Source organism: Panthera uncia (assembly GCF_023721935.1).
Source record: "Panthera uncia isolate 11264 chromosome A1 unlocalized genomic scaffold, Puncia_PCG_1.0 HiC_scaffold_17, whole genome shotgun sequence".
Lineage (NCBI taxonomy): Eukaryota > Metazoa > Chordata > Mammalia > Carnivora > Felidae > Panthera > Panthera uncia.
This window is the reverse complement of record NW_026057577.1, coordinates 43,207,500-43,232,034: the sequence shown is the minus strand read 5'-3', so window position 1 is coordinate 43,232,034 and position 24,535 is coordinate 43,207,500. Positions and strand designations below refer to the sequence as shown.

Here is a 24,535-nt window from a genome sequence, read left to right as displayed (position 1 = left end):
GGCTGAAACCTAACCCATTTGGACAGATGTAATCTTCAGAAGGGGTCCTACAACACTGCTTCAGACTATGTTCCCATGTCCACAACACTGTCCTGGTAAGAAATTCTTGCTGGTGTTTAACCTAAACTCTTTGCCACTTCCAATTTCTTATATTTCCCCTATAAGCTCAGAATCTTTTTGGTCCTCAAAAAAGTGACATCTTTATAGATGTGACTTATTTCCATTTTGAAATATTCTCCTATGTTTTTGTTGAAATCTTTTGGTGTGGGGATTTTCTTAGGCACAAAGGCTAGGTATTGAGAGGAATCCCAATGCCATGCCACATCATGCCTCTCTACAACTGGCCTTTTCCTCCTAAAAGTATAGGAACAGTTTGGCCAGAGTTCTTTCCGTAGAGTAAGGAATACCAGTGAGACACAACACTGATGAAATTTAGCAAACTCCGATTTTTAGTTAGCTACGTCTGGCCACACCTGTCCAGATATGTGATATGACTACCTTGTAAAACTGCAAGCCAACTAGAATTCTCATCTAGGTGAAATTCTCATCTTGTTAAAAGAAGTGGAATATTTGACTAAGGAAAAGCCGGAAAATACCCACTATTATCTGGGATCCTGAAGAAACCCCCATGTTAAAAAACTAAGGAGATATACAGAGTAGGAACAGATGAGTCCTTTTACCTTTACTGTAAGCAAAATATAACACCTAGGATAATTTTGTAAAAAATGTACCAGTCGCTAACTCTATAGAACATTACTGTTCCATTGGCAATCGAACATTGCCAATGTATTATATTTTTAAGGCCCCTGAGTATCCCTGACCCATTTCACCCAGCAGCAACCACCTTGTGGCTCATCTCAATCCCCAGCTTGATGAGTCCACCAGGCGCCCCTACTGGCTTGTAAAAGAAGTTGGTCATCACATTTCAGTTGCTTCTGCTAGTTTTTCCCTGATATTTTATTAAAAGAAATTACAGCTAGCATCTAGGAATCAAAGTACTTTTTAGATTTAATTATATGAAACCATCAATATTCAACCTCTGTTGACCTACAAAAAGAACAATTTCATATGGTTTAACTAAAACATAACTTGGAAAGAAGTTTTCTATCAAAATGACCTTTCTATCTTATAAATAATTACACTTTGACTCCATTTTTGTTGTTTTTGTTTTTGTTTTTGTTTTTTTCTGGAAGTAAAACCAAGGCAGGGAATTCTTGTTCTCCCTTTCCTCAAGGCCACTGGCAACTCTTGGTCTGTATTTTAGCACCATCTATTGGTATAAAGTGTAATTGGAATGAAAAGTAATCCTCAAAATTCTTTGTTACCTTTTAAGCAGGGATTTTTAAGGAGAATGTTGTTGCCACATCTTTTTTTGTCTGTTTGTTTGAAGCAACCTCCTTTTAACATCTTTTTAAGAAATCATTGACAGAAGTATACATTTCTTTTAGTCTATTATGCTCAGTTGTTTGTTGTTTAACTTTTAAATGAAACCCATAGTTTCCTGCTATTTTCAGTGAATCTTACTGGTTAATAAATGTTTAAAGGTATTTAAGAAAATCTAAGATTCATGTGTATAAATAACATTCAATCCTTCTCCTGGGCCAATACATCATCCACCTCTGCAAAAGTTTTCCATAGTGCTGTCACGATTTCTTTCCTAAAGTGTATATATGTCTCATCATTGAAAATGTATTTTTGACCTAGACTGATTACACTGTTGCTTGGAGGGGCAGAAGAGAAAGAAATGGCCTTCATTTTCTAACCATTGAGCTGTGTAAGGGAAAAACCTCAAGGTACTTTTTGGTTAGCACACCTTAAGTAGCGGAGAAAAGTATTGGAGTTGCAAAGCCCTGACTATAATTCTCAAAAGGTTGAATTCAAGGGGAGTGAGAGTTTCCCTGAAACAAAAGCAAAGAATAACTGGATCCTTACTGAAGGGCTTGAGTCAAACTGTTTCCAGTTCTCCCACACAGCCTAGAGTTCCAGATGCTTCACTCTGTGGCCTGCAAGACAAGTGAGAGCATGAAACACTAACTCCGTGCATTCGTGATGTAGGCACCCAGGATCAATCAGCTAAATCCAGGGCAACGCCCCTGTAGCATATGTCTGGAACTTTTATTTATACTTCTGCCAGTATTATATGTGTGCTGTAGTGCAGGAGATAATAATTAATCCTTATTAGAAATTTTATAAAGTATTATTTGTCCTGCCACAGAAACAGTGATCTAGTATCAGCCCACAAAAGGCACGATATATTTACAAAATTATTTACTGCAGCAGTGTTTGTAAAAGCAAACGTGAGGAGACAACCTACAAGTCAATTTGGAGAGGGGACAGGCAGCATGCCTGGACGAGGGGCTGGAAAGGAAATTTATTTTTTCACTTTTTATTTTGAAGTAATTCATGCATATAAGAGAATATATCTAGTTAGTATCTAAAATATAAAGGACACTAAAATCAGCAGCTAAAGAAGTAGAACAGTACCAATATGTTTAATACCCCCTGAGCATATGTTGTCAATTTCATCTACCTGCCTCCTCTCACAACTAACAATAATTTTGGTTTTTGTCTTTATTAATGAGGGAGATATAGTTTACATTCTACCGTTTGTTCTGTTTAAACTCTGTCCTGTGTGAAGATAGATTATGCAAAAACTACATGAAATTTAAATTAATATCTGAAACAAAATTATCTGATTTAATAACCTTTACTATAACAGAGTCAAAAATTGTTTCACAGAAAAACAATTATAGTCTATCTTTCATGAACTAATGTTTTCTTTCAAATGAGCGTAGAACTTGAATTAGCTGCAGCACTATTTCTGTTTACCCAGGTGTCAAATGCAGTGAACTCACTATAATTTATTAGATAAAGGTCTCAGAATTCTGAGGTTAAAATTCTGTCTAGAAAAAAGGAGTATTTAGGGAGTGCAATAACCTCATTTAAAATATTTTATTAGTATATTTGATATTCAATCCTTAAAGCCTAAATTAGGCCTGTATGATTTAATGACACTGGATCATTTATCAGATTTATTTCTATTTCTGCATCATTCAAGACTTCATGCCTAATGAAAGACAGCATGCTCTGATGTCAGCACTTGGTTATTTGAATACTCCGTCATAGGCAGCGTGACCTTTCAGTGCTGTGAGTTGTTTACATGTGATAATGAGCCAGGTTTTTCCAGTGACTGAGTTAATCATGGTTGGCACCTCAGGAAGCACCGTTAACCCCTTCAGGGGATAATGCTGTAGGTCACTGTCCTGGGGTGTAAACAGCACCCCAGTGACCAACAAGAATCAATGCCCGTTTCAGAAATGTCTGAGACATTTTTGTCTTAGAAAAACATTTAGACTGGCTTTAGTCAAAGTCAGAGCTGGATGAAAACATTTTGGAAGTAGTTCTGGAACAGTGGGAACAACTACAGATTTGTGTTCCCCACCCCACTTTGTTACCAATGATAGGCACTAAGTAAACTCCCCATGCACATGCCAGATCATTAAACAAATGGAATGTTGCCATCATGGGCTAATATTCTTTGAGTGCTTTCTGTTTGCTGGGCACTGTCCTTGGCACCTAACCTGTCATTTCATATCATCTTCACAACAGTCCTCAAAGACAGCTATCACTATCCTGGGTTACAGAAAAGGAAACTGAGGTAGACAGAGATTATGTAACTTGTCTAAATTCACTGAATACGTAACGGAGCCAGGCAGTCTGGGTCTTTACGTAGTACCTAACAGGACAATTGAAATCTATGTTTTAGCTAAACTCAACATTCTGGTTGTCACCCACATTACTTATAATCTCACCTTGAGGCTCTACCTTGAGGGAAACTCACCCATTCTAGTGCAAAGGGAGGCAGGTAAAGCTCTTGCAAATGTTCTCTCCTAGCCTCACTTCCAGTTCTTTCGCCACCTTCTAGTTACACTAGATTAGAAAAAGAAGGACCTTCAGAGATAGATGGGATATGCTGGTCCCGCCTTGTGTATATGGGTGTGTTGTGTCTATGCATTCATTTCTTCAACAAAATTCTTTAGTACTTTCTATAGGCCCAGTTTTGAGCACATAGGGTGGTCTCATTTTATGTGAAAATGCATCCTTAAGAATCTTAAAATTGATGATTCAGATAACCTTAACAAAGAAAAGAATTTTTCTTTGCTAGGTAGCCATGTGGCAAAAGTGAAAAAAAAATTTAAATTCACCTAGATTTCTGACTTTGAAAGTCTGACATTCTTAGTGAATATTTAAAGAGAATTTGGGAACATATATTTAAAATTTTACCCCTAAAGTGAGAGTTTCTTATTATTTTGTATTATACTATTTTGAATTTGCATAATTCGTAACAATACTGTATGTATATTGCCTAAGATATTGGTTTGGTGGCTGAGGAATCCAGGAATACTGTGTCAGCTTCTGCTACGTCACCATATTCATTGACAATGAGGAGAAATACCTGGGAAATCTTTGCAGTCTGACCACTCCAGATTTCAAATAGGTACATGTAAACTTCACTAAGGACTAAAAGATTCTTTAGTGGTATGTGAAACTAAGTTGCAAGCAGTATCAGGTTTTCACTTAACAAACTACTTTTTACATCACCAAACCATTTTAAATTGCGTTAAAGATGGCTCTGTTCCAAGGAGCTTAAAGAGTCCCTTTTTGTTGTAGGTCTTGGCCAGCCTGCGAACTGTACGAAACAACTTTGCTGCATTAACTAATTTGCAAGATCGAGCACCTAGCAAGTAAGTTATCCTTTCCCCACCCCGTCATGCTAAACTTTTAGACGGTGTTTTCTGAGTCTGGTTGAACTCAAGGCAATGTATTTGATTTCTCTCAGTCGTTGCCATGTTGTCTAACCATTTATGCTAAAACCTAAGATGTCCTGTCAATTTTCTATAATACTTGCAGTGATGGTTCTAATATCAGAAATGAAGCCGTATGAGAAATAAATATGGTGCCTGCGTCTGTCAGAAATCACCTGGCATAATCAGTCCTTTGCCCAGTTATTCACACTCAGGGTAACTCTATCGTTTTGGCTTTACTTCATAAATTAACCGTGGACATATAATCTCATCAAGCCTTAAAGTCAATCCAAAGTCATCCTCTTAATTCTAAGACACCAGTTTAACTTGGAGAAGCATTGTATCATATCAAAGATCTTTGATTCTCCTGCTGTTACTGAATCTCAGATAAGGAGCCTCATGGAGCAATTAATAAAATTGTGATTTTTTTTTTTTTGTGATAACAGAGGAAGCATTTGAAAGACAGAAAGCTGAGATGGGAAATAATTATAATTTGAATCATCTAATAAAGGTGAAAAATCTAAAAAGAGAAAATAATTTTTCACGATTAAGTGGAAAACTAATTACTCAAATGCTCCTTATTTTGGCATTCTATCATTAATAATAAACAACAAGTCATTAAAATGTAAACTCCAGAGGCTCTGGGTGGCTCAGTCAGTTAAACATCCTACTTCAGCTCAGGTTACGATCTAAAGGTTCACTAGTTTGAGCTCCACATCGGGCTCTGTGCTGACACCTCAGAGCCTGGAGCCTGCTTCAGATTCTGTGTCTCCCTCTCTCTCTGCCCCTCCCTTGCTAGTGCTCTCTGTCTCTCTCTCTCTAAAATAAACAAACATTAAAAAATTAATAATAAAATAAAATATCAAGTCCAAATAATTTACCAGAAGAAAAAAAATTTCTTTAAATAAATATTAAGATAACAGTGGATAGAAATTTATTTAAAATTATAACTTATCTAAGTCTATAAAAGTATATGGAAAATCTGAATAATAATTTTAATTGTTTTAAATGTTTTTTTAATTTTTTTTTTTTTTTTTTTTTTTAATAAGAAGAGAGAGAGACAGAGTGCAAGCAGGGGAGGGGCAGAGAGAGAGAGACAGAGACACAGAATCCAAGGCAGGCTCCAGGCTCTAAACTATCAGCACAGAGCCTGATGCAGGACTCAAACTTGTGAACTCTGAGACCATGACCTGAGCCAGAGTCAGACGCTTAACTGACTGAGCCACCCTGACGCCCCAAAAGATGTGAATAATTTAAAATAATAATCCCATAATAATGTAACTGACACATTCACATTTTCCATGTGAATTTAAAAAAGCTCTGGCCACTATGTATGCATTTTCTATGATAACAAAGTTTTTTTTAAAAACCAATATAAATGCTACAACGCAAGTAATTATTCAAATGGAACCCAGAAGCTTCAGTCAATTGTCCTGTTTTCCAGGTAATGATTTCGCAGTCCTGTCTCCTCAGTCTGAACATTTCTCACCTTCTTCTCCACCCCCACCTCATCCGTTGGGCTAATTGCAATTCATTCTTTAGGTCACAGCTTAAATATAATTTACTTGGGGTCATCGTCCCTGGCTAACACCCAACATAACACACGTACACACAGGTCCCAGACTTGATGGTACGTCCTTCCATGTCTGTGTAACTGCATACTACACCTAACTCCTATGTTAGCACATATCCCTCTGTGCTCCAGGTACCTATTTACTTGTCTGAGCACCCCTGAAGAATGTCAGCCTGCAGCCATTGGGGGGTGTATGTGGTTGACGTGTGTTCCTGGTGCCTCACACAAGAGCCAGCACAGAGCAGTCACTCTGCATGTGCTTGTTGGCTAGAAGAGCAAAGTGATACTGTAGCATGTGAAATCTGAGGGTTTACTTGCAGTATTTGTTTACCATTACCAAACGTGTCTTCTGTGCTCCATGGCCATATAATATCCCAGTGATCTCAACAGCCCCGTGGGTATTTTGGCATTTGGTAACTCATAGGTAATGTCACCTCCTCTTTGGAAAGTCTCAGCTTCACAGGAGGCATGAAATTACGGGTGTCACTCCCAAACATTTTAGTCCCAAATATTAAGGCATGTCTTTGAATAGGCAAACTACAAACTTTATAATGCCTTTTATGCTTCCTTCAGACATGGTCACTTGGGTACCAACATCTAAACCTGTGTCAGGCAAACAGTTTACCAGACAGGTGTGAAGGCAGCAGACTGGCTTTCTGTCTCTAAAGAGATGACCTAAGACCCATCCCTTGAAAGATAAAGTTTTCAACTGATTTGCAAGGATGAAACAGATTAAAGTAGAAAAGAGCAGCTAGAGGAGGATAGAAACTCATAGTTTATGCCTAAACCTGACCTATTGTATGTCCAGTAACATCTAACCAAACAATATTAGCTGGTAGTCTCTAAGTAAAGGCCTTTGTAGTCTCTCTTTTGGCTAAGGCAGATTTGTACCTCCTTTACTGATTCAAATTGAATCAACCTCTTCATGTATCAGAATAGCAGAAATTAGTCTACACAGCTAAGCTCTGCTGCAGATAGCGATGGTGAAATGGTATAACTCTGGCTTGTCACATGATGACCATGAGGGAATCAGAATTTTCCCTGCTGGACACTTACAATGCCACTAAAACATTTCCAAGCTTACCCTTGGATTTCATGGAAGGCATGTGAGGCCTTGCACAATCCGCCCTTTTTGTTTGCTACAGGAAAGAAGTCCATGAGGAATGCATGTGAAGCCTGGCCCCTGTGGGTACTCAAATGTGGATTGCTGATTTTACTAGTCTATCACTGGTTTCTATCATGTTGCTCTTTCTTGCCCCTGAGATTTTTAATTCCACAGTGAGTTCTGACCCATTCTTCATTAAATGATTTACCACTGTAACCATGGATCAAGTGATTAATATCGTCTGCTTGTCATTATTTGTTGAAATATCAATTTCCCAAGTCCCCAAATTGTAGGATTGTTATTAAGAGAAGATAATAAATAAAAAGGCAATAACTTGGTTTTCTAAAACTGTAGATGAGCTTAGGGCTATTCATTTGATACCTTTTTTCAGATAAAACTCTTTCTAGATTTTCACAGAGCAAGGACTAAAAAAGGAGTAATTAAGATATAAATTATTTGAATAATATACTCTTAGCAAGAAGATCAGCTCTATTTCAGAGTAACAATTTAAAGCATCACCCTTTCTGTTTTATGAAACATTAATCAAGTTTTACATTTCTCATTTCATTTACTAATAAAAACCAGAATAACTTGGCAGTTGATTGTGGTGCATTTCCAGCCAAACACAAAACTTCAATCCTAAAGTGACATCAATAAACTTAAAAGCAGTAAGTCAGAGCCAGACACTGCCTGGAACCAAGGCAGTGAGAATTTAGAAAGCACTAGATTGCATCTCCCAATTAAGAGATGTGTCATCTCAGGAAAGCAGATTTGAACACAGCTCTGCAAGAGTCTGTCATTTGCACAGACGCATGGCTGTTCGTCCTCTTTCCACAAAAGCATCTTAAAAATAAGGCAGTATGGCAGAGCGCTGGCTCTAGAATCCCACTGCGTTAGTTGAAAACTCAGCTCTCTTATTCTGAACAAGTGACTCGACTTCCCAAAGCTTTGTTTTCCTCTTTTGTAAAACGAAAACAATGAGATAACCTGCTTTATGGTTTCTTTTGAGGATCAAAGTAGATTATTCGTCAAAAGTGCTCATTTAGCACAGTGTCTGACACACAGTAAGTGTTTTGTAAGTGTTAGTTAAGTGTTAAAGATCACTATGCAATATTTTAAAAGCTTCCAATTGTAAGTAAGTTATAGTCCATAAGTGATATTCTTTTCAACATAATTTATTAAGCACTGATTGAATAGTGGATACGTTGTGGCTGGACTCTGTAGAGATACATGTTAGTTTTAGAGCAGGGTTTTTCAGATCAAGGGGAATATAATCACCTTGTGAAACTTTGCAAGCATCTGAAAAATCAGAGAATACAAGATAGAACCTATTTAAGTACCTTTGGTTTATAGTGTTTCTGCAGTCTCTATAGCATCTATTTGGACAAAGCATTGATATACCTCTCTGATAAATGTATCAGAGATGTTTCTCAATATAAGGAAAGGAAAAGGAAAGTGTTTAAATAGCTTCTCTAATTGTAACACAGTCTCCAAGGAGTCATTCACTTCTGAGAATTTATGCCAAAAACAAAAGTTTCTCATCACTGTATTAGGGAAACCACTTGTCGCTTGACTGTTCTTCAAATTCACAAAGTTTGTGTTTGCTCTGTAAGCCCTGGTTTAATTGAATGCAGTCAATTAATAAGAACTTCCTCCTCTATCATGTTCCTGTGACATTTACTTCAGCCTTATTTTCCCCAAAGTCTATCACTGTGAGATTTAACTCTTTGCTTTTTTTTGACATGTGTGATATTAACTATAGACTAGGAACTTAACTGGCTAGTCTGAGAGAAATCTTCATTTGCATGTCCTGCCTTAAAAATAATCCTTTGAATTAAAATAGCATATTGGAGATGACTCCGAGAGTCCTGAGATTAACATGCACCACATATTTACTGCTTTGTACTTTTCTCTCTTTGTCAGAAGATCACCCATGTGCAACCAACCATCCATCAACAAAGCCACCATAACAGGTAAGAAAGATCTAGAAGCTTACTCTTCTTCTGTCTAGAAAAAAAAAAAAAATCATATCTTCCAAGGTTCAGCATAACACTTAACACCAATTTTATATTGCAATTCTATAATTTTAAAGAAATTGTTCCCTTTTTCTCTCTATTATCATTTCTATCCTTGAGTCCACAAGTTCTCCATTTAAGCTATTATTTGGGAAATCTTTACTGATGTGCCATCTTTAAAGACCATTTAAATCTGTGCTGATACATTGCTCTCGGCATTTGTATTATGAGAGATAGTGTTACCTTCCAAATGTTGACCATATCGTTTCCAGGCTTATGCCATCAGCATGACGTTATTGTGTGGTAGTTTGTTTTAATGAAAGGGAAAGCATAAATAAAAGGTACCTTACTGGTTAATTGATATCCCAGTTGTGTGCAGGAAGGAACACCATTCCAGTAGTCCTGATTTTGGCTCAAAGTGAGAATAAATTTACTTTGGGAGGGGAGAGAAGTAATTATACAACACAGGAAAGTTCAATGAGATCAAAAGAACAGATGTTTGGGGAAAAGAAGGGAAAAGAAGGATGAGGGACATAAAGGGCAAAAAAAAAAAAAAATCATCCCAATTCCTATTAATCTATTTTAGACATGGGGCTTGACCTCAACTGAACCAAAAACAGAACAAATGATCTCATTTTGCTGAACCTGAAACCAAATTGAACTCATTTAATCATTTCTTGAAACCCCAATTGATTCATTAAAATAATTGCCTGGAAAAGAAAACCTATGTTTTCTAAAATTATTACCAGAAGAAAATTAACATATTCTCCAAACTAGACCATTACTTCATTTGATTCAAGTGCCTTCCTTGGACTCCAACTCAGAATATTTTGAGAGCTCCTTATTAAGCTATTAGTGAGTACACTTTGCTTGAAAGTTAACTTCCCCATTCAGGTCAGCACTTTTAATCTGGTCTCCTTTGCGGTCACATCAGAGTTGATTCTGGAACAGTTGGTAATGTTGTTCTTTTTGGAATGTCTTTTGAATGGGATTTGCATTTCAACGAATATTAAATGTTTGGTTCTTTTTCCTATGTTTATCTTTCAAGATCTTGTTGGTGATGATTTTCAAGTGTCATTTCATAGTGTAAGCCTTGTCCATCACATTTCTTCCTGTCACTGTTCAAGATATAGACTGAAATTCCTGTATATTAAAATAAGTTCTTTGATTAACAACTTTTTTTTTCCCAGAAAGCTGAGTTCAATGTCAATGGGTCTCAACTGAGATAGGGGTGTAGAACTGGATGGCCCTGTATCTGTACACTTGCCTATTACGTTGAGGGACAAGCAGGCCAACCTTTGTGAGCCTGCAGCTGGGGCTTCTAGTGAGAGAGGCCACATGGAAGCTCATCCCCAGCCCTGCTTCAGGCTCTAGATCTGACCCCTATGCAGAGGGGTCACCTCCCCACCCCTACTATTTTTGCCACAAGCAGGACTCTGACATTGTAGTTTGAACAGAACGCAGTGCTATTTTGGTTCCTGGATGCTTGTGTAGCTTGAGGTCACATATGAGCCAGCCTCACAGGAGCATCCTCTCCAGAGAGCAGCTGCAGGTATCGGTGGAGATTGTTGTGTCCATCAGGAGGTGGTGGGTGGTCAGTGGTCCAGGCAGCTGTCCAACCACCCTGGCAGATGCCGGGAAGTGATTAAAGGAGGAGTAATTGCACTCAAAGGGCACAGACTTTTCTTAAACACATGTGAGAGACCCTATAGAAGCCCCCACAAATGTTCACATAGTGTTGAGGCCCAGGAGTTATACCAGAGGGAACTTTGAGCCATTGAAATCTGAGAATTAAGGTTAATATGGCCTCATTTGTACCCACAAGCTCCTGACCTGAGGCCTAGGGACAGTGGGGCTACAGAAATATCTTATCTAGGAAGGGAAACTAATTAACTGTCCTTAACTGCTTAGTGCAGCCGTGTTCATCACAGAGCACAATGGGAAATTAACTAGAGAATGGCAGTCTTTTTTCCTTGTCCCAGCCTAGCCAACCAAGGTGGAAAAGTGGAATGGAGGCTGTGGGAATGAGGGCAATGGCAGGAAAAGATTTCTGTCTCTGAGCCCATTCTGAAAAAGTAGGCTCTTAAAAACATAAACTTGGATAGAAGTAAGAGTTGAGGTACACAGAAAAGTGCATCTCCTTCCTCAGCCGCTGACTGTTCAGGACCTATACATCCAGGTTCATGCCTCCTATTGTTAGAACCCAGCTATTCCTGTGTCATGGTCCTGGGAATGGCAGAAAAGAGTGTTAAAAAGGGTCAGTGGGGCACCCTTTAAGATGAACTTGACCTTCTTAGTTATTTTGGTTAGGATCTGGAGGAACAGTGCACCATATGGCAGAGTCCAGGAGTGGTCCAAAAGGCTGCTGTGGTGCACAGCTCCAGGTGTTTCTTCCTATAATCCTAATCCATGTCTGGCATCTATTGTTGTTGTTGTTCTTAAAGCTAATTTGAAAGCTTGTAAGGTAGAGGAGGAAGACACTGATGATGTGTCAGCTTTTCTGGAACATTTCATCAATGATTGTTTTTAAACAGTAATCACAGGACATTTTAGGAATCCTTGTATTACTTAGAGCAAGGCTCACCTACTTAGGTCCTTAAGGGGCAGTGAATAATAGAACTAGAGTATGTTGAAACATGAGGGGGCAGCAAAGCGTCAGAGATGGCCAAGCCATCGCTGTATTGTGCTGTTCTGTATGGGTTTTGGAGTTTAGCTATGCCTCTTTAGACACAATTAGTCCTTTCGAGCATTTCGTTTTCAAATGATGTTAACTCAGGAAAAGCTACCTCATACAATCTTGTCATGTCTTCCCAGTATCACTTTTCACTAAGTTTCTAATTGCCACATTTTCAATCCCTTTAATCATTTTCAAATTAAGAATTTTCATGCAAGAATGCAACTCAGAGGAAATTTAAACTTCTCTATTGTAAAGTTGAGAAAACTGAGGCCTAGTGAGAGTAAATGGTACTTAGACATGGATCCAGGAATATATATCTCTGAGTCCAGGGGCCTTCTTAAACCCCTGTAAAACCATTCATCATATTAGGGTAGCTTTCAGACCAACTTTAGAAGTGTATGCGTTGAGAAAGTATAAGAAGTATTAAAGGATATTAATTTATGAGCAATAGATACAGAACTGTATTTCTTGTACATAAACTTGAAAATTAGGAAAAAAAAAGTCACGTCCTATCTCCTCCCTGGATAGGTCTTTATATTTAGAGCTGTTTCGATTATATTCACCGAATATAACCTCTAGGCTCTCAGATAAATCGAACTTGGAGGTTTAAGGCAAATGTCTTTTGGCTCAAGATTTTAAAAAATACAAGTTTTTCTCTATAAGTGATAAAGTGAATATAATTGCTTACACTTTACCTATAGAGGGAGTCATGTGATACATTGACTAGCATAAAACAAAATTGATTTTAGTCCACAAAAAAATTGGTGTAAGTCTCCACTCCACATATTTTACCCTGAATATTCACACCCCTTAAAAACCGAGTGTTTTCTAAATAGAATTTAGTCAGTTCGGTAAGTAGAAGATATAAAAAGTAAATTATCCAAATAGTACTAATTAGTTGAAACCCAATGAGAAGAAACTTAACCTTGCATGTTTATTGTTCTTCTAAAGCTCAAAGTCATTCCTAAAATCCAACGAGGGGACAAAAAGAATACCAAAGGTATTTAACTGGAACAATTATTGTGTTATTATCTGGACTAACCATTTAACATTTTGAGCTTATTAAAGAAAAGACACCAAGAAAGTATTTTATGGTGACAATAGTGATGCTAGGTACTTAGCTAAGTCATTATAAGTCTGTGTGTGTGTGTGTGTGTGTGTGTGTGAGAGAGAGAGAGAGAGAGAGAGAGAGAGAGAGAGAGAGAATAACAAATAGTGCATATAACATAAAAAGAAATATGTGCAACAATAATTGAAAGCAAGATCTGCATAAAGAAGACAAATGGGTCTAGGTGAGAGAGATCAAAGAGACATTGGACGGAAATGCACGTTAAGGTGGTGTGCGTGCAGGAGGAGACCAGTCCATTGCACACAAGTCCCCTCTACTAGTAGCAGGCACCACTTCACCATGTACTTCCCCTATTTTCCCTTTTCCTTTAATAAGGGCACATTATAGCAAGACTCTGATAATTGCAGAAAATGGAAGCTCAGTTAGCTTTGTTAGGAATCTGATTGAAAAATGCTGAGGACATGTGGTTTAATAACTTGAAGGAAACATGGATAAAGATTGTGTATGGGACTGTTTGTACATTGGCTTTAAAAAAATGTTTATTTTTGAGAGTGAGCGAGTGAGGGAGGGGCAGAGAGAGAGGGAGACAGAGAATCCCAAACAGGCTCTGCACTGTCAGTGCATAGCCTGATGTGGGGCTCAAACTCACCAACTGTGAGATCGTGACTAGAGCCAAAATCGAGTCAGACGCCTAACTGACTGAGCCACCCAGGTTCCCCTGTACATTGACTTTTTTGCAAGTTTTTTTCTTATTTTACCTTGACACTTAACACATCTACTGACTATCGAGTGTTTTAAAGTTTTTAAGCCCAAAGAGGTTACGTTTATAAAAATTCCGTCATGAAAAAGACCTCTCCAGAAAAAGCATTGAATTGAAAGATTTCCTTAAATACTTGAAGTATTATTATATGATTATTAAACTTATAATCTTTTAGAGGTATAAAAGTCTGTTTCTTTTTTATAAGCTAACCTGTTTTGCCTTTCTATACTTCTATTTAAATATATATTTATAAATACATATGTGTGTGTGGAGATAGAGAGAGAGGGGAAGCAGGTCTAACACAATGACTTTTCAACCGGGAAGTGATTGAAATAATACTTGGTGTTATAAACAGTGAAAAAAACAAATGTGTAATCATGGGGAAAATAATTAATTGAATATCTATTGCCTGAATATCTTCTGTGGGTATTTTGTTACAACATAAGTTGACATAATTAAATGCAACTGCATGTTATTTAGTCAGCCAGTATGAGTCGAACCATATAGATTGAAAACCTAGCTTTCCTTTTATTAGCTTTTTAACTGTGATCAATTTACATAAATTCTCTAAGCTTTCATTTTCTCATCAGTAAATTCTAAGTCAGTGATTGGTAGCAAGAATGTATTCAACAAGTGGTAGGTAGTGTAAGTGCTAGAATTTTATTATGATTATGATTATTATCCATTTGGTGAACAAATATTTTCTGTGTACCTTCTATATGGCCTGCAATAGGGTAGGTTTTAGAGGTCAAGGTATGAGTAAAATGTGACTATTGGCATCAAGGAATTCACAATCGAGGGGAGAAGGAATCATGAATGATTATGTACAAGCCAAGTGGCCATAATTGAAGCAACTTCAAATACAGGTACTATCTATGGAAAGTTCTTTGCTGAGCTTTGAAGAATGTAGAGTTTTGCGTATAGTCAAGGGACGATCACCTGACCCCATGGGGCCAGCAAGAGTGCGGTGTGGAAGCATGGGGTGCCTGTCAGATCAGCAGACTAGGGACAGTAAAAGACAAAGAGAGTTGAAAGTGTGCGGAGCAACAAAACAGGAGCAGTGAAGAGTATTGGAAGCCAGTGTTGATCATGGTGGACTTTGTTTTATGGGCAAGGGAAGATGATCAATCATTTTTTTAAGTGTACTTATTTTGAGAGAGAGAGAGAGAGAGAGAGAGAGAGCGAGCATGAGTGGGGGGGGGTGAGAGAGAGAGAGAGAGAGAGAGAGAGAGAATCCCAAGCAGGCTCTGCACTGTTAATGCAGACACTGAGGTGGGGCTCAATCCCAGGAACCATGAGATCATGACCTCAGCTGAAATCAAGAATCAGACGCTTAACTGACTGAGCCACCCAGGTGCCCCAAGTCATCAGTCGTTTCTATGCAGAGGAGCAAGTATATAATTTAGAAAGACAATATTGGAAGCAGGATAGAAAACATACCAAAAAGAAGAGACCGGAGGCAGCCCCATCCTCATTAGCAGGCTGTTATCTGTCAAGTACACACTAAGGATAACGCAACTCTGAACTCGGGTGGTGGTATCTCCAGTGAAGATGAGGGGATAGACTGACAACTGTTTTCAGAGACAGAGTTGAGAATACTTGGCAGTTGATTACCTTGAAGAGTGATGAGAAAAGACGTGAAAACAGAAGTCATATGGTGTTCATCACAGCACATGTATATAAGCATAAAAGATGGAAAACAACCCAATAATAATAAATACTGTAGGAATTCTATTTTGTTATAAAAACCTATAATAAAAAGGTTTTTACATGAATTATGGCAAAATTTTAATCATGTAAAAATGCTACTATTTTAAAGACTACATGATAAGGTGCTAAGTGGGCATTAGGCACACATTTAATACATTTTAATTATGTGTAATGGATTAAATTTAAGACATTCTTAGCTGTTGACTAGTAAGTACCAAAGGCCGATAGCTTAATCATTTTATATAGACTCTAGTGACAAACATGTATTTTTTGGGTCTCAACTGTTTGCCTCTTCTCACTTGGAAAAGGTACTAATGAGATGCTGCCTAATGATATCTCAGTATTGGGGAGCCACAGTGAAGAATTAACTATATTTTCAAATAATAATAATATCCCTCAGATAGGACAGTACTCTATCTGTTGATTATTGAGCCTATGATGCCTATGGCTTGACTGTTCTATTATCCTTCCAGTGTTGAGCAAAGCTACCACAGAAAGAGAGGATCTGAATGTTCACCCAAGTCCACTGCAGCCAATATCCCTTCCTACTGCCCTGAGTTTGAAAAGAGCAGTATTTCCCAAACCTGCCTGACCAAAAGAGATCACCAGGCTATGCTTTAAAACAAAAATAAGAGGATAGATTCCCAGACAGTCCAGAACAGAATCTTTGGGACAAGACTCACAGTCTTTATGAGTGCTCCCAGATGATCCATTTGGTCAGCCAAATTTGGGAGAATCATGGAATACTGAATGATGTGGGTGAGAGTGCCAGTGCACAGTGGGGTCATTGAGTTGTTCGTAATTTGCTGGAAAATCACTGTCTTTCTGGAAAGTGTATTAGTGACATCCACACCCCCATGTCACAAACAATACAGTCTAAGATAAACAAGATACTATGTGTGAAGTGCTGTGTGATTAGGAAGGAAAGACAAGGTGATACTATTATCAGTGTAAAGCACGTCATCATGGTCGTCATTACTGGGCTGCCATTGCTGTTATCTCTCAAAATGTATACAAGATTTTAATTAGACAAGCTTGCTCTTCTCCTAGAAGAGAAGTATCATGTCCATGTTTGCGTGTGAGGGTGGGAGCGGGCTTGGGAAATGTTATGTTTAGTAACTGTATTGTTTTTGTGTTCTTAGACACAGTACCAAGTTTCCTTAAAGAAAGAAAGAAAACAAAAGCTGCATTCTTAAGTTGCTCCCTTTACCCACAAAGGGCTTCCCACCCATGTATTCTGTAGAAAATATTCTAGGCATACTCAGAAATACATTACTGTGGTGGGGCAAAGCAGTGAAAATTCCTTTTGGTCTAATTTCCCAAATTTTACTGGTTAAATGTGACACTGAATTGTTTGACTCCATGAATCAACAGAGAGTTCACTTCGAGCAGCCTTCTTTTACCATCTCAGAAAATACTTTTAGAAAATCCGTTGGAGATGGTATGGATACTGACATTAATAAAAGGTAACATTTTCTGACATTTAATACTTACTGAAGACTCTACAGGCATAACCTCCTTTAAACCGTATGAGGATCCGATATACAGCCACAAATGACAAAATGTAGATTACAGCTGACTCAAAGGAGTATCACTAAGGTTTCCCTTCTTAAGATCTATTGACATGTGCACAAAAACAAACAAACAAACATACAATCTGTTGTCATTTGCCTCTTCCCTAGGACAGTGACTCCCTAGGAATTTTTCTTGTTCTTTTGTTCTTCTTTTTTTTTTTAAGGAGGACAGAAAATAAATTTATATGGTCCTGTTATGAATGTATATGAATGGATAGTAGGATAAGATGATGGATAAGGTCTGGGGTTCCTGGGTGGATCAGTTGCTTAAGAATCTGACTCTTGGTTTTGACTCAGGTCATGATCTCACAGTTCATGAGTTCGAGCCCCACATCAGGCTTCGTGATGACAGTGTGGAGCCTACTTGGGATTTTCTCTCTCCCTCTTTCTCTGCCCCTTCCCGGCACACTCTCTCTCTCTCTCTCAAAATAAATAAACTTAGACATTTTTAAAAAAGAGAATGGATAAAGTCTATGGATACAGAGAAACCTTTGGGAAACCCTAAGAACTCAGTTACATAAGCTAAGGAAAGGATTCCTGCCTAGGATGTAGAATTCTTGAAGCATTCTTTAATTCCTACCATCCTCTTCCTGACTCTCCTGAAGTACCTCCTGAGAGTACCCTGGCAGGAACTTCCACAGGGAACGGCAGTGTGGTCTGTGTGAGAAGTGCCTCATGTAGAGTATGTCAGAAGTTTAGGGGCAAAAAGCAGTGCTTGAGGCTCCCACTCACCTTGCTTCTAGGACCACTTTTAACCCCTGAAATGGCACTTTCTACAAGTGATAAGATTCATCATGTCTTTGTTTTAGACTCTTGATAAGCCCATCATACCTGTTATATTTTCTTGAGTACGATTTCTAGCCATGAAGTTCCTTAGCTCTCTATCCCCCAGAGGCACTTCCTTTAGATATTTCTGATGTTCTAAATATCTAGTGCTTTTTAGTGTGCTATGCTCTCTCTTTCTCTGTGGTTCCTTCCTGGCACTGTGGGCAGTCTGGAAGTATTTCTGCTTCACTGTATTCTACATGGGTGCTTATGACTTTTTCTTTCTGGTATGTTTTTGATATTTGCATATTGCACACTGAATTGTCTATGTGGAGAATCTCCTTTCTGTGTGCCCTCCTGGGTTTGCCCTTTCTCTCTCTGTTTCTAGGTTGTGAAAGACTGTGTTTAGGCTCTGGGACCCAGTGAGGCATAAAATACCTCCCCTGAGCTTTAGAACCATCATCCTAGAAGTTTTCTGAATTGAAAAAGATCAAATGTGTTTTGTTGATTGACAAAGAGCATTAAGTAAAAAAGAAAGCAGAGGGTTCACAAATGCTTGGATAGACAAATAGCTAAAATCAGGAAAGGCAGGAGGAAGGGAGTGAGGAAGAAATGAGTCAGGATGAGAGGTCTTTTTTCCTACAGAACCAGGAAGCTGTCTGCACTGGGATTTTAGCTCAGACACTGCAAAGAGTCCTGGGGACCCAGTTCAGGAACTTAGGGAAAACTTAACAGCATGAGAAAGTAGAAGACAGACTTGTAAAAGAGTAAATGTCTTCCAAATAACTAGAGAGGGTGACAGAAAAGGACTCTCAGTCCTGGAACTGAGAGATTGAAGTTGAGGAACAGGCAAGGACTTCTGAGACACTTCAAGTCTCTGACTGTGTGACTGTGCTGTTTAACAAGAATTGTTTACATAGAAATAGACCTAGGTTTTCTTTTCCTGCAGGTTTTTATTTTGAAAAAAAAATTCCACACTGTTGTAAGTTTTATTTGTGAATTTGATGTACACGTGGGAACCTAGAGAAGAAGAGGGCTCAGAAGTCAGGAGATCGGGGTTTCACGAAAGCCATGCTCTCCTGCTTACCTGCTTTGTGACCTTCGACAACTTACTCTATACCCTGACTCTTTTCTGTCAAAATGTGGTGGATACTCATAATAATGTCCTCCTAAGTTTGAGGATTATACAAGATAATGCATGTAGAAAATTTGTCACAGTGTCTGGTAATAATAAATGGCAATTCTTACTAAAAGGTGAAAAGCGCCTTATATATCAATGTGCATTACAAAACTATCAGTAGATGCTATTGTGCCATTCATGTTGATCCTCAAAGTAGTTACCTTTGTAAAATGTACCTGTTTTTAGTCCAGATGCCACTGCTGAGAGTATTTTAGAAATAGTTTTGGGAATAGTTTATAGGCCAGAGAGGAAAGAGTCACCTCATTGGTTTACTGTCATGCTTCACTTTTGACAAGAAATACTGTTTCCAATATGATTACCAATGCTAGTCAGCAAACAGGATGTCAGAATAGCCTGGATCAGGCTAATTCTAGAAATGAATCCACTCCAAGGGATAAGACAATTTTGAGGTATTTGGGAGAAGTATAACAGACGTGGCAAGGAAATCCCAAGACAATGTCCTAGGATTGTAGAGTGATGGCAACATATAGAATAAGCAAGCATATAGGTAGGTGTTCACAGGGGACACTTTGAAAGAGTCAGCTTCATCTGAAATCCTGTCAGTTTCTGAGAGGAATGCAACGGTCTCTGGGAGTCTTTTTGCCTCTTCAACACACCTTGTACAGTCTGCATTTCTAAAGATCTTCCCAGCACAGTTCTCTTCACTGGAAACTGCTGAAGGTCCTGGAGATAAAGGAAAAGGCCAGTGTGTCCCAGCCCTACTGGCTGAGAGAGGGGCCCAAGCCCTCATCATTTCAACAGAAAGGGAAGCAGAGGAAATCAACCTGGCATTATACTACAAGGTTATTTCTCAATGTGTCTATCCCATTATCACTGAGCACTTACAGTCCTTCAGCATCCTATTCTTTGAGGATTCTCACCCAGCTCTCTTCTAGGCTGTCTTATACCCTCCCCTTAAATGATGGTACATCAGCAATGATCCTCCAGTGCAAGGTAAAACCCAACTCTGCTAACTTAAGTAAAATAGAATCTAGTAAAATGGAATCTACTTTACTTCAGTAAAATAGAATATTGGAAATAATTTCCAATTCCCTGAGAATTAGTCAGGAGGCTGAAGGATCAGGGTTGAAGGACTCCATTCATCTTCAGAGTGCTAGAAAGGCACAAATGAAGGGAAATTCTCATGGCAGGAGCAATCTAGAGAGCCTCCTATAACTGTTTTGAGTTTCTTTGTTAATATGTCTAAGAGTTAAATTCCAATGAAGGGGTCTAACTTGTCTAGTTTGGGTCTTGGGTCTTGGCTAAAGGAGAACAGGACATTGGGCTGTTCTCCCACACTATGTAGCATAAGGTAGTACCAAGAGCCTAAGTTATGAGGCCAGATTATGTGGGTTCATATCCCAGCTCTGCCACTTACAGATGCTTTTCTTCAAACACTTCATTTAACCTTCCATATACTCAAGTCCCTGGTTTTTGAAGTAGGCATAATAGTAGTAATTTTCTCATAAGGAGTTCAAGAAAATTGAGATGATAGTTATGGAAAACTAAGCACTATGCATGGCACATAGGAAGCACTTGATCACTTTGGACTATGCTGTTATTAAAATTATCCAATGGAGACACCAGATAATTTCCTGAAACAAATTAGGGTACTGGTAGAAAAGAGAAATACATGTTGGTGGACCCCAAATTATTACTGATTATAGTGAGATAAGAAGATTGGCCACAACACACTTTATTTTGCTAATATATCTCTCAGCTTGCTGCTCTTTATAATATTAAGGTTCTTAGGAATGTGGATGACATTTGTTCATTAATGTATCCCTGGGAACCCAGTTCTTCTGAAGGTACAAAAGTGACTTGATTGCCTGACCATTTAATACACACACGTTTATGCTTAGTTCTATACAGAGTTTCATGATCTGTGGCTCCCGGTTTGCTTATAAGGAATCAAAGTGAGGAATAATTTACATTTCTATGATCTTGGCTTAATAGTAATTTAAATGAACTGTGGTCTGGGTTTACTTTAAGGAATACAGAATAATAGAGACAGATTGTTTTTAAGCGTTTCAACTTTCTGAGAAAAAAACATGTAAGTAGACCCCAGTATATGAATGAGTTGGGGTTCTACGTTTATTTGAAGGTTCATTGTTTGAACTTTAGTTTTGGATATCCACATAGTGACCCTCATCAAAGTCCTTAGAAACAGCCTATACCCCCATTCCAGGAAGGTGAAGATTTCCTAAGGAGAAAGAATCTGAAGGACGACTTGAGGTCCCATGGAAAAGACACTTTGGTCCATTAGAGGCATGACATGGTCTTAGATTTCTGAAGACAAACGGAAGCTCACGATAGAACACGGTACTATGCATTTGGAACATCCGGGTCATCATAAGGAGGAGGGCCCAAACCCTAGCTGTGGGGAGCCAGACTGAGTACCACGTGCTGTGGCAGAACCATCAGGTGGAACCTCACTGCCCCCACAGTTGCTGCCTACAGAGCCACTGAAGCGCTGAATCTCTTGACTAGATCCTTCCACCTGGCCACTGCCCTCCCAACCCAACACCCTGACGGAGCTTCTGAGGCCACCCAGCTCTGGCCTGTGTGTCTAAATCTACCATCTTTGTCCCAAACCCTGCTCCCAGACCTGACCAACTTTGGCCCGTCCACCCAGCCATACCACGCTGTGTCACCCAACACAAGGAAAGCAGTTTGACGCAAAACTGAAAGTACAGGCACCCTTAGTGTTACTTTTTTGAAAGGTATGTGTTTTTCCAGGGGAAGAGCTAGGCACTGTAAGAAGCTGGGCTTCGGTTTCATTCAATAAATACAGAGAACCCTGGATATATCACTTGATAGCCATTTCACTTTGAAGCAACTTATTCTCTGAGCCTCAATTTGTCATCTGTAGAATGCAAGTTAATAACTAACCTACCTCAGAAAGTTATTTTAAGGATTAAATGAGATGAATAAGCACCAAGCCTAATATCTGGCACATAGTAGGGACTGAGAAAGAAATTCTAATTCTTAAATAAACCTCTTTTTTTTTTTTTTTTTTTAGTGTACATTGAGTTTCAGAGGTAAATGAATCATCTTTACAATTGGAAGCTTGACATAAGGAATGATGAAGTAAACAACTAAATTTCTTTTAAAATTATTTTCCTTTACTAACTTGTCTTCTATTGTCTGTATTCATACAAACTAGCTATGCCTGCTAAAATGTTTCCACGGCCAGCTCTTTTCTACATGTTTAAATTCCTAATTGTGCACACAATCTTAGTCACTATATTTTCATATGCAAGCAATTAAGACTCATTTAACAGTCCTCCCTCTGGAAGGTTTTGTTCTCCATCTGCCATAAATCAGATTCCTTAGGAACATGTTTGATTTTGAAACAATGTGAAAGTACTGTTCATTTTGTTCAAATTTCATTTATGTACCATTTTTTAAAGTGATGTAAATGGACAGCCACAAAAAGCTCAGCAGCTGGTCAAAACAAGACATCAAAGAAACCATTGAAATGGGGCAAAAAATTAAAAAAAAAAAACTAATATGCTAGGACAAAGCCAAATAAAAACCATAGTCTGATAAACATTTCAGACACATATTGCTCATATTTACTTTACAACAGATTTAAAATCTGGGAAAATAGGAATGCACCCCTGTTCCCAGTTGAGGGCAATGTATGTGAGGAAAAAGAGTGAAGGAAGCCAGAAGGAGAAAAACAGAAAAAGATTAGATTTGCATTTTTGGAGAAACATGCTACACAGCTACACATTTAAATAATAATAACCAGAAGACTCAAACAGATTTGTAGGACACTTTTTTGTTCATTTAAAACCCACTGGTAAGTATGGTTCTCCTTCACCACAGGTGAAGTCCATTTTAGTGTGTTCTATGAGCTTTTCTCTGGATCACCAAAAAGAAGCTATGCTTGGCCAAATTAAGAGGGAAAAATAATTATTAGGTTCTATGCTCATTTCAGCAGCACATATACTAAAATTGGAACAATAGAGAAAAGAATAGCACGGCACTTGCCCAAGGATGACAAGCAAGTCCATGTGAACTGGTAACTAAAATTCAGCAAAAAATTTGAAAAGAAAACGATTGTTTTTTTTTTTAATTTTTCAAGATTAAATATCACAATTTGGAGATGTAGCCCACAGAAAATAGTATCCTTTGCCTAAACATACCATTGTCTGGGAACTTGAAACAAATCACTAACATAGCTAATACAGTAAACTCCCAGTTATATATCAACAGGATATTTTGTCCACCAGCTTCCTAAGGCTTTATAAGCTGAGTTGTTTTGATATCATTTGATGAAAGGTTCTGTAAAAGTTCAAAGTATTGTTGTTAATTTGGGCAGTAACACCTGCAAATTTAAAATGCCTTTGTGCACAGTGTAGCACAATCTGCTTTCAAATAAGACCTTCAAAGAGGTTAGATTCATAAGTGTGACAGATCTCCTTAGGTGTTTCCCTACAAAGAAAAAGTAAAACTAGGAGGGCCACTCCCACACCACCATCTCTGTCTCTTTGAGCCCAAGCATCAAATGGCACCTCTAAAAAGAAAGGCAGAGAAAATGTTAGTACTTCTCTGCTGGAGATCTAAAGCAAGATATGGAAGGTGTTCTGGAAGAAGTAGCACTTAAGAATTATCAATTTGTTTTCTGTATTTATAGACCTGATTCCACTTTTTAACAAGTAAGTCTTTAAATGCATTTATTGACTGTTCTGGGGTTCTTTACACCTATTTCCTGGTATTGAATAGTATACGTTCCTGGACCATTTCTGGATAAGTAGATTGTTACTAAACTACTAGAGCTAATAAAATTAATAGTGACTTATCATCAACCAGTGAACAAAAACATGTTTAATTCTGTACTCTGGGTTTCAGGGAAATGGAAATGAATGTGACCTAATCCTACCTACAAGGACTTAGCAGGATATAATTGTACATATGAAAAACGTATCAAGAATCTTAGATACTCCCAGGATTGTGTCACAGAGAGTAAGTGTCTTAAGAATTTAGAGGAAGCAAAGATCAAATTCAGATGAGCAATGATAGACCTTGAATGCTTTTCAGATAGTTTAGAATAGTTATGTGTTCCTCCTGGATGATCACTACATAGCTGCAGACATTTAGGACTGCTTCCAGCTACCCAGGAAAGTAGCCCTTTTCATCCAGAACCATTTGCTATTACAAAAGAGGTGATTATTTATGATTTACTAACATTCCTTCATTCTGCATGTGGCACTGGACTTGTGAAACTTGTAGAAAGAGCAGTAACCCCAGTGTTTAGGGACCAAAGCTATAAATCCAGCTGTCACTAACTCCC

The 24,535-nt window shown here is 38.2% G+C and overlaps 1 protein-coding gene and 1 non-coding gene across 4 annotated transcripts in view; both read left to right on the top strand.

Annotated features, from left to right (window-relative positions):
* The window catches only part of PDE4D (phosphodiesterase 4D), a 585,222-nt gene that overhangs the window by 392,809 nt on the left and 167,878 nt on the right, over positions 1-24,535 (top strand). For all 3 annotated transcript variants that reach the window (XM_049648543.1, XM_049648545.1, XM_049648544.1), the window contains exons 4-5: positions 4,672-4,745; positions 9,407-9,456. In XM_049648543.1, coding sequence (XP_049504500.1) covers positions 4,672-4,745; positions 9,407-9,456 — 124 coding nt within the window. The remainder of the gene's footprint in view (positions 1-4,671; positions 4,746-9,406; positions 9,457-24,535) is intronic.
* On the top strand, positions 23,167-23,275 carry LOC125935860 (U6 spliceosomal RNA). The gene has a single exon (XR_007461844.1). It is a non-coding gene; the product is annotated as a U6 spliceosomal RNA (small nuclear RNA).